Source organism: Balaenoptera borealis (assembly GCF_965194805.1).
Source record: "Balaenoptera borealis genome assembly, chromosome: 11".
In the NCBI taxonomy this organism is placed as follows: Eukaryota; Metazoa; Chordata; class Mammalia; order Artiodactyla; family Balaenopteridae; genus Balaenoptera; species Balaenoptera borealis.
This window is the reverse complement of record NC_138868.1, coordinates 71,587,441-71,598,098: the sequence shown is the minus strand read 5'-3', so window position 1 is coordinate 71,598,098 and position 10,658 is coordinate 71,587,441. Positions and strand designations below refer to the sequence as shown.

The 10,658-nt window shown below is 50.6% G+C and overlaps 1 protein-coding gene across 1 annotated transcript; it reads right to left on the bottom strand.

Moving 5' to 3' along the window:
* Window positions 1-1,353: 1,353 nt before the first annotated feature.
* On the bottom strand, window positions 1,354-9,027 carry IZUMO1R (IZUMO1 receptor, JUNO). The gene is made up of 4 exons (XM_082340069.1): window positions 5,798-9,027; window positions 4,878-5,066; window positions 4,305-4,440; window positions 1,354-4,170 (listed from the first exon to the last, which is right to left on the bottom strand). Exons 1-4 carry the CDS (start codon window positions 6,086-6,088, stop codon window positions 3,902-3,904), a joined length of 885 nt encoding a protein of 294 aa, XP_082196195.1. The 5' UTR covers window positions 6,089-9,027; the 3' UTR covers window positions 1,354-3,901.
* Window positions 9,028-10,658: the final 1,631 nt, after the last annotated feature.

Genomic DNA, 10,658 nt, shown 5'->3' with positions numbered 1-10,658 from the left:
AAAAGCACAGGAAAACACACCAAGGGGACCAGGGGTTGCCAGAGGAGGAGGAAGCAGCTGCAGCAGGAGCTGACCTGTGGGGCAGAACCTCGGAGAGGCTCTGAGTTGGCAGGTGTGGGAGCAGAGAGAGAAATACTACATGCTCCCTCCTGTGACCTCTGCCCAAATCTAGAGCTCAGGCAACCTACCTTTAACCCCTGAGGTTGGGGGATCCTGGAAGACGTTCTCTAGGTTAAATTCTGGATAGTGCTGCAGTTTTACATATGATGAAATAGCTGATGCTGGCACCCCGGAGAGAACCATCCTTATTCCTGTATTTGAGGGGGTCTGCACTCCAATATAGCTCCTGCTGACTCAGTCTTGAGACTGCAAATGAACAATGGCCAGATGTATATAAAAATAGAATTCGAATCCATCATCTGCAGTAATCAGCCCAGAAAGCCAGCCTACTATCTATAAGTCAGAGTGATAGGAAGTTAAACAACTATCTTTACAAACAGCCCAGGAAGCCAAACAATAATCCCTCTAACAATCAAAGCTCCACATAGCCAGGACTTGATTAATAGCTAACAGCTTCTTTGATTTTTCTCTCTCCTTTCAACTGAGGACCAATCAGAGAAAGCCAAATATGCACTTCTAACCAATCACCAGAGGACCTGCTTTGTTAGCCTACCTCCAGCTTCCCCATGCCAACAGCCTCTAATCAGGGCACACCTGAAACCTTCTCTCTTTTCCACTCTAAAACTTTCTCCTTTGAGTCTCTGCCAAAATGCAAGTAATGGTGGCTGACTCCTTCGCTATAGCAAGCTCTGAATAAAGAGGCTTTGCTCGTTCTCACTTGGTGGGTTTTCATTATTTCCACACTCTGAAGCAAAGTCCTCCAGTCAACAAACCCTCCCCATGTACCCAGAACTCCCCATCAGCTTTGTTAGTCAGGGGAAAGGAGACCCACATATACAACCATGGACGACACCTATACCGCTTGCATAGAAAAATCAACCCAGTGCCTCATTCTTAAGTATGGACACACAGCCAAGGTCACCAAACACAGAGAAAACCAGCAGCACATAGGAGATCAAGATAAACAGATTGACCTTGGAGAAAACAGGTCATTCAGAGACTAGAAACAAGCTTTAAAAAAATTCTAATTAGGGCTTCCCTGGCGACACAGTGGTTAAGAATCCACCTGCCAATGCAGGGGACACGGGTTCGAGCCCTGGTCCGGGAAGATCCCACGTGCCGCGGAGCAACTAAGCCCATGCACCACAACTACTGAGCCTGCACTCTAGAGCCCATGAGCCACAACTACTGAGCCTGCATGCCACAACTACTGAAACCCCTGCCCCTAAAGCCTGCGTGCAGCAACAAAGACCCAACACAGCCAAAAATAAATAAATAAAATAAATTTATAAAAAAAAATTCTAACTAGACCTTCAGTGAGATATGAGAAGATATTACGGCCATAAAACCAGAAAACAGCAGGCTGTGAAGAACAAGGGAGTTAAAAAAAAAAAAAGTTTCCTGGAAATTAAAAATGGATTTCCAAAATTAAAAAGATTGGAAGATTAAGTTGAAAAACTAACAGAACAGAGAGCAAAAAAATAGTCTGAACATGTGGCAGAAAGATAAGACACCTTTTGTAACTTTCTCATAGCTAGATCCAGCAGTGGCTAGACGTGGGCGCCTCTGGGCAGGGGCCCTGGGGCCTAGGGGCCGGCCGCGGCTCTGTGGCTCAGTGTGTGCTAGAGATCATTTGACCTATGTGTTTTAACCAAGTGCATGGATACTCTGATTAAAACAAACAATCTAGCTGCAAATCTGACGGTTCCACTCCACTGCTTGAAACCCAACACTCCTCACAACCACATATGGGGAGAGAGATCAGTCTCCTTCCTGACCACGACCTGTCAGGAACCAGCCTCCCTCCCTCCATTCCCCACGTCCTCCCCAGCCCCACTCAACGACCTGCCAGGATGTTCAGGGTAAGCCTTACGAGCTGGGACTCTGGGGTCACACTTACCTGGTTTCAAACCCACATGCTTCTGTCCTAATTTGAAAAATGGGGGTGCAAGAGTACCTCTCAAGGCTTTTGTGAGGATCAAATGAACTAATGCATGTGAGTAGCTTAGCAGAGCCCCGGGCACAGAGTAATCAATAAATAATAACAGTTATTAGAGCTCCCAGAACTAGTCTTCCTTTGTGCGTCTCAACTTTAACCCTACTTTGACTAATTTTTATATTTATACCTAAAAACACTAAAAAACAAAAAACAAAAACCAAACCTCATTAAACTCTCAGCTTTATTACCAAAGACACACTCTCAGACACTTCATTCAGTCCTCAACTCTCAAGAGATGTTACCTATACATATTTTTGAAGCCACGATTGATTGACTGATTGAAGAAAAATGAAAGGTACTGCTTCCCACAGTTCATGCCTTGGGGACCCGGCTGGGTTTTATCTCACAATTTCCTCCCTGTTCTCAGTGAAGTGACCCTTCTTCACCCAGGCTCAAGCCTCACCTTTTTTGTGAGGCCTTCCTAGGACCCCACCCAGGCCCAGGCGTTCCTGCAGACTGAAGTGCTTTGTCACCACTGCTGCTGTCTGCTTCCTTCTCCAGACTCTGAGCACCTCAATTGCAGGGCTCTCTTCATGAGTTTTAGACCTCAAGTGTCCTGCCTGTAACAGGCTTGGGCTTTACTCAGTGAACGAGCATGTTCAAGGTAAGTGTGGGAGGGACGTGGGTGGCATTGGTTGGCTTTTCTAACTCAACTGCAGACATATCAGAAGCCTCTCTTTGACAAAGAAAAGGTTGTGGGAAGGCGCCATCTATGCTGGGAAGCTGCTGAGTTTCAGGCTCCAGAAGGTTCTGAGTGGGTGCGTCGGACGTAGGTCCACTTACAGATGGGATGTGAAGGCTGTCTTGATGTCCCTTCTCGGGTTCAGTTCTGACTCTTCTCCCTCAGTCTTTAGGACATGGCACTGCCCGAGAAGCACAGTCTGTATCCCAAAACACAATGGCACTGCCTTTTCCCTTTTCTTTTCGTAAGTTAAAATCATCTGGTCCAACTTTCTCATTCCTCCAGCAGAGGGAAACCACGACAGTCTTAAATGAAGGTCAAAGGACTTGCCAAAAGTCATACAGAAAGTGGTAAAGACATTAGAACTTAAGTTTTCAACATTTCAGACCAGCATGTTGCGATTCCGGAGTTAAAAAGAAGAGGGAAAGCCGAAAGCACTTGAGACAGCTGCTTCAATCTTGGTACCCAAAACAAAGCCGATGGTCTGGGTGGCACCACGGTTGTCCCGGCTTTGGGTCTTTTTTATGGTGTGTTGCTTATTGAAGAAAAGGGAGTGTTGAAAGCACTCCCACCAGAGAGCTGTTGTGAGGATGTAACGAGAGGGCCTGGCATGTGTTAAGAAGTTTATCATCATTAGGAAAGTAACAACCAACTAGGAGATTTCAGTGCAGAGGGCAAACCGGCTCCTGCTTCTTGCAGTCCGATCCCTGACTATAGAGCTAGGACCGAGTGGGTCAGGCAGAAGGAAAGGTCGACTGCTGTTTTGTTGGAGACACCATCGTGGGAGGGGAGGCCAGGGCACACACCCTCAGCTCTACTGGGTAGGGGGTGGGCGTGCACTGGATGAGAAGGGCCTGGAGTTCCACCTCAGAGTCCCCCATCCTTAAGACAGGAGGGGATGGTCACCTGTGGCTTCCCAGCCCCCAGCTGCCTTCCAGGCCAGGAAGGTGGAGCAGAGCAGAACCAAACGTCGGAGGCTCAGGCACCAGCCCCCAGCCTGTGCTGCTCATTTCAGGAAGGTGCTAAGGAAGGAGGCTGCCACGGCCGGGCCTGGCCCACAGCTGGGGGAACGCAGGCGTGTGTGGAAGGAGGAGGGACTCTCAGGAAAGGAGTAGCAGGAATAGAGAGAAAGCCAGGAGCATGTCAGAGAGCTCCCAGGACGGGGCAGGGCTGGCAAAGAGGCGGGCCACGGCCACATTGGGGTTGCCCCCGGCAGGCTTGAACCACTTCTGCAGACACCGCCCGCTGGTCCTATGCTCCGGGCTTGCCTTGAAGGAGTTGCTCCAGATCTTCTCACATAGGTCAGCCGGGGTGGGGAAGTAATGCAGGAAAGGGTGACAGAGGGCTCTGGCAGGGCAGCGGGGCTTCCCTGAGGGGAGATCCAGGCACGGACAACTTACCCGCTCCTGTCCTCACATCCCCATCATTTGCCCCCGGGGGAGCGGAGGGCTTGCACCTGCCCTCGGGTGGGGGGCCTCCCGGGCCCTGCTTAGCATCACTCACCCCGACTCCAGGTCCAGCCGCCGTGCCAGTTGGATTTGCAGGTGTAGGATGTGTGGCAGTCGGCCCACCACTGCTCGCAGTCTTCCCGGCAGAGGGGCGCGTCCAGAATCCGCTCCGCTCGCCCACTCGGGTCCAGCTGGGTGCGGGCATAGCAAGAGGCAAGAATTATAATAGCACCAACATGAGGACTATCAATAGCTACAATGGAACTTGGGTCAGGTACCATCAGATCATATTCTCTTACGAAGTCACTAAATATTATTTTACAAATGAGAATACTGAGGCTGAGTTAAATAGTTTGTACACAGCTCTGTTCCTACAAACAGAAGATGTGACTCAAACAGTCCCTCCATCCCGCTGTTCTCCTGTGACCACTCTCCATGCATGCCGTTCTCTAGGGCCAGAGGTGACCTCCTCTCCATCTTTGTCCCCCACAGCGGCCTCTGACTCTGCTCTTGTCCATAGGGGGACAGCATCTCCTGTTCCCGCTAGCAGCCTGGAGCTCAGGCTCTTATGAACAGGGCGTTGATGGACGTGTCTCCTGCCCACCCACCCCAGCCCACTTCTTCCCACCCGCTGGATCCAAGGCCCCAGGTTGGGAGAGCACTCGTAGAAGCAGATGGCCTGGAGGAAGTGCTTCTGACAGTCTGGCATCATCAATCCGCAGTGAACCAAGCTGAAGTTGTAGAGCAGGGACACATCCAGGTGGGCTTCCCAGCTCGTGTTGGCCGTGCAGCAGGCACTGTCCTTCCAGGGGATGCACTGAAGGTGGATGAAGAAGCAAAAGGCGTGGGGAGGAGGGGCAGAGGGTTGATGAGTGTCTGGGCCAGAAAGGTAAAAATGTCCCCTAGAAGAGGACCCAGCAAGTGGGATGCCTTTAGGCCAGCGACCCCTGGATAGAAGGAATGCCGATAAATTGTCAATATTCACACCCAGAGGGCACCTGCACACTGGCCTCCCCGCAACAGACTGTGAGTCCCCTAGGAACGGGGCTTTCAAGGTCTCAGATCCTGGGGGGGCGGTAGCAGGGTTGTCCCCAAGACCCAGGGGAATGTGGGGTTGCACTGGGGCAGGGCACGTGCAGCTGAGAAGGGCTCATAGGTACATGCCAGCCCTGCTCGTCCTCCCTCCTCCCTGTCAATTGCCTTTAGGGACCTGGGGAGGGGTCCCTTAAGTCTTATTTTTTTCCAGGGCCTGCTGGTGGGAGGGCAGAAGAGGGGGGCTTTGCTTGTTGGAATCTAGGCTGAATATCTATGAGTCTCCGGGATCATCATCTGCCCCTGCTCCGAGTGGCCGTGCAGCTCAGGGATGAAAACTGTAAATCATTTGGCAATTAGCACCCCCCTCCAGTGGCCTTTGCCGAAACCCAACCTAGGGAACCAAATGAGTCAATATGGATAGGGGTTCAGAAGCCATCTTGGCCTTTGTGTCCCTTCCCCGATCTAAGAAGCCTCCACCCACCCTGCACCCCATGCCAGTTCTGGCTTCCGTACCTCCTCATAGAGCTTGGCCTCCGGGCTGGGCTCTGGCTTGTGGGGCTTGGCGTTCATGCAGATGTTGAGCAGCTCACGCCCAGCCCACATGGGTGGGACTGCCCACAGCCCCAGCAGGAGCTGCCACCAACACCCCATGGCCTGCTGCAGAGAGGAGCTCCGCCTGTGATGGAGAGGACACCTCAGTCCACGCCCTCCGTCATCCCTGGGAGCAGGCATGGGCTTCAAGCCTCCCTCAAGCGACCATGATACTCTGGCTGCTTCTAGAACCTTTATCTGAGGCAGCATCATAAAATATCCAGTGAGGTCTGACACTCACCCTTAACAACCTACAGATGCAGAAACTGAGGCCAGGGAGGGGAAGAGAGCAGCCCCAAGGTGAAGGAGGGTCACGGGTAGAACGGTTCCAGCTTTCCCTGGGGGAACTTTCCCTGGCCCTTCTCCACTCAGAGGCAGCCTTTCTAACTCAGTGACATATGGGCTGGGAATTCAGAGCTTTGATCTTGAGTAACTGAACAAAGGCTCAGTAACCAGATTCTACATGGGGCCAAAGGCGCAGTGGGACTGGGTAGTGTGAAAAATGCAATCCTTACTCCATAGAGTGCCAACCCTAACGCTAACTCCGGCCCCTCTGAAAGGTCCACACAAGGCCCACATCTCCTCAAGCATCTGGCCTCCTCCCCAGTTCCCTCTGGCCAGAGTCCCTTCCCCTAGAGCAGTGGTCCACCTCCACCAGCCTCAACCCATCTCAAACCCAGCCTAAGCACAAGGCTGAGGCAGCCAGGCGCCCAGTGGCCTTGCTGGCATCTCAGAGCCAGGGAGCGTGACCAGGTGTGAGCCACCTTGAGTCTTCCACATCCAAAGCTGGTCCCCGTTACTGGAATGAGGAGGCTGGCTTTTCCCTTGATGTTTGTTGTGCACTGTTTCCCGCTCTGCCCTGGGTAGTTCTCATAAAGGGAGAGAGTAGAAAGAGAAGCAAACAAAAAGGGCAGAAGCACGTCCTGCCCCAAGCACCCAATGATGCCCACGGCCTTCACCCACCCAGGAGCCCAGGCCCGACGCCTCTCAGGAACCGGCTGTGGACCCATCACGATGAACCTGAAAACCTGTGGCTCAGCTCAAGTTGAGAGCCTCAAACATCGGAGGGGGAGACGCTAGTTCCGCCTTCTGAGCCCATCTTTGAGCCTAAATCTAAAGCTGCTCTCTCTCTGCAGCTCCAGTTTCCAGCACGGCCGCGGCCACGGAGTATTTCAAGGAATCGGGTGTGTCAGGTGAATAGAGGAAAATGCCGCCTCTTCTAGCGTTTTCTTCATACTCACTTTCAAAGCAGGAGCGGCGCTCTCCCGCCTCCAGAGATTGTGAGGCTGAGGAGACGTCTGTGATCCTGCCTATTTATTACCCCTCCGGTTCCTGTTGGGTCCAGGTGCAGGAGCAGAGCTCCAGGTGGCTCCCGTTAACAGCATCCGTCTTACCCACGTGTTGGGACCTTCTGTGGGCAGAGTCAGGAGGGTTTCACTTTCCCAGAGAAACAGACCCCATAGAGGGTAAGATCCTGTGCTCCTTAGTCAGCTACTGAGTTCTGCTCTCAGCTCTGCTGCTTACGACCTGGCCGACCTTGAGAAGATGCCTGAAACTCTCTGTCAGTTTCTCTACCTGTAGAAAGGGCTGTTATGATGGGACTGTTGGGGAAAAGAAATGAAAGAGAAAGTTCCTGAAAAGGACTTGGCATCAAGCCTGGCAAAGGTAAATCTAAATGGTTTTTATTCTTATCCTTTTATCCTACCAAGCCTTTCTCTCTCAGCCCTATTCCAAAGCTCTACCTGCCCCTTCATCAGCTCAGTTACCTGCCATGGACCACCTGGGTTGTAATGGTAGCGATATCTTCTCTCAGCCCACAGGAGCTAGGCTTCCTGCTGGAGTGGAGACTGGGCAGCCCAGTGATGCAGAGATGAAATGGGGCCTCAGGGACCCAAGGATTTAAATGTATGTCCCAAGCCAAAGCAAACAAAACCAAAAAAGTCCCTCCAAACCCAGGAAATGGCCTCCGTTAGCATGCAGAGACCGCTGTCCCGTGAGAGATTCTGCAAGTGTCCTCAGCAGTGATGAACTTCACAGGAACGCCTTCCTCAGCTAAGGAGAGGCTGGAAACTTGGCCAGGACACTTAAGAGAGTCTCAAAGATGATGAAAATGATGGAAAAGGAGCCCTTTTTTTTTTTTTTTTTGCTTGTTTCTTGTAACAATTTCCCTCTCCAAAGAGAAGTAGCCAAAGTCACTGGCATTTTCTTGATACACAGGAAATTGAAGCACAATAAAAGCATTTTGTAATTGAAGAAAGCACGCTGTTCAGCTACATAGGTGATGTGCAGACATGAATTAATCATCATGCTGGAAAATTACATTCGCCACACCTGGGTCATCCCAGCCACTGAGTTCTGAGTGCCATGAAGGACCCAGGCACTGGGCTGGAGCCTTCAGTATATGGTCTGGCTTACTCCTCACAATGACCCCCCCGAGTGAACGCCCTCCCTCATTTTACTTGTGGGGAAACTGAGGCTCAGCTGGGGAGTGACAGAGCTAGGATCTGAACTCAGGTAGCCATGACTCCATACCTGGTGCATGAGGACTGGGTGAGGGGAAGACCTCCAGGACTGAAAGGGTAGATGCTGTCTGAGTCTCAAGTCAAGTCTGTTTAAAACACACACAAAAAAAGTCAAATTCCATAATCAGATTGTATGTTGGGAGACACGTGTGGGCTTTATCTGAGAACAGAAATGATTACCGCCCAGTCTCCCACATTCCTGCCTTAAACAGAGTCAGGAGTCTCCTTTTTTAGGGTCTGGTACCAAGCAACCCGGGTCTCTCCCCGCGGCATCCAGGGGAAGAGCAGGTGTGCGTGTCTTGTTCAAGGCATCACAAATATGCAGGAGGCCCTAAGGCTTGACGAGGTAAGAGAGTTTGGGTTTAACATTAATCGTCAGATGGCTGTGGACGTGGCAGGGACAGGAATCCAGCAATGAAGTGCAGCCCTAATTACTGAAATGGAAAAACAGGTCCTCTGTTAAATGTCCTTCACACAGAGGGATGGAGGACGAGGGGGAATGTGCCGGCGGTTGCTGGGACAAGGCTGTAGGAAATGAGCTGAAATGACAGCCAGCGCAGGTGCCAGGGGAGGGAGGGCGGGAGGGATTGCAGAGCTGCTTCTCAGAACAGGCTGACACCTGTGCTCCCAGAAAGGCAGTTTGCGGCCCTTGAGGAAAACTCAATTTTGCCTTATTGTGATCGAGTCTTCCAGAGAGATCTGCTTTCTGACAGATGGCTGATAAACCAAAGCTGGCCGCGGATGAAGCCGTTTGAAACTGCTGGTCACAAGCAATTTTGTTCTTAAACAAAACAGGACAGTTACATTGCCAACAGCAGAGCTAGAGTGGCGTCTGGAGGGTTCTGAGGGAAGGGGGAGGGCAGAGCTGCGAAGGAGCAGCCCAGGCTCTGGTTTGGGACCACGGCACAAGGCAGGCAGCGGTAATGCTCTGCTCCCTACACACCAGGTCGCCCATGGTGCTGAAGCCCACAGACTTCCAGAACAGACTCAGAAAGCAAAGAGCTAGTGCCAGGAATTTCCTGAACCTGAGGTCAGAGGCCAGCGGAGGGGACATTGGTAATTGGAGTTCTTAGTGGATCTTATGACTCCTTCCTCTCACCCCAAAGACCCCAAAACCATCCTTGTCTCAACTTGTAATTGGTCTGTAGCTAAGGTAGGTAAAACGGGGCTGCTGTTTATCTCAACCTCTTCCTTCCCTCTAGATCCATCATCCCATTACCAGAGCGATTGATTTAACTTTCTAAACACCTCTTGAATTCCAATCCTTTAATCCCAGTTTCTCTCCCTCCGATCTGGTCCTTGACCATCTCTTGCCTCCATTACTGCCAACAACCCCCTAACGGACTCCTTTGCCCCTTTCTGAAGCTTTATCCAAGCAGCAGCCAGAATGATCTAATATCCGAGGATTTTATTATAAAAAATTTTAAACATAAAGAAAGTTGAGAGAATTTTTCAACGAACCCCCATATAGCCACCACTTAGATTTTGCCATTACCATTTTACTCTATTTTCTTTCTTTTTTTTTTTAATGAATTTTTAATATCAGTGTGTATTAGGGTTCTCCAGAAAACAGAATCAATAGAATGTATATGTGTGTGTATATGTATATATTACATATATAGAGAGAGAGAGAGAGAGAGAGATTTTGAGGAATTGCCTTGTGCAGTTACTGAGGCCAAGAAGTCCCATGATCTGCTATCTACAAGCTGCAGACCCAGGAAAGCAGGTGGTATAATTTAGCCTAAGTTTGAACGCCTGAAAAGCAGAGGAATCAATGGAGTACATCTCAGTCTGAGGTCAGGAAGAGATGTCCCAGCTCAATCAGTAAGGCAGAAAAAAGGAGCACATTCCTTCTTCCTCCACTTTTTGTTCTATTTAGGCCCTCAGTAGACTGATGATGCCCACTCCCATTGGGGAGGGCAATCTATTTTACTGAGTCCACCAATTCAAATGCTAATCTCATCCAGAAACACACTGCAGACACACCCAGAATTAACATTTAATCTGGGCAGCCTGTGGCCCATCTGAGTTGACACATAAAATTAACTATCACACAGTGTCATCATCAAATGGGGTGACTTTTTTTTTTTAATTAATTAATTAATTAATTTATTTTTGGCTGTGTTGGGTCTTCGTTTCTGTGCGAGGGCTTTCTCTAGTTGCGGCAAGCAGGGGCCACTCTTCATCGTGGTGCGCGGGCCTCTCACTATCGCGGCCTCTCTTCTTGCGGAGCACAGGCTCCAGACCCTCAGGCTCAGTAG

Coding starts and splice junctions, on each gene's coding strand:
- IZUMO1R (XM_082340069.1), bottom strand. CDS start 6,088: ATGATGCTGCCTCAGATAAAGGTTCTAGAAGCAGCCAGAGTATCATGG. Junction 5,067..5,797: donor AGGCCAAGCTCTATGAGGAG/GTACGGAAGCCA, acceptor ATCCACCTTCAG/TGCATCCCCTGGAAGGACAG. Junction 4,441..4,877: donor TGGGGCCTTGGATCCAGCGG/GTGGGAAGAAGT, acceptor GCCCGCACCCAG/CTGGACCCGAGTGGGCGAGC.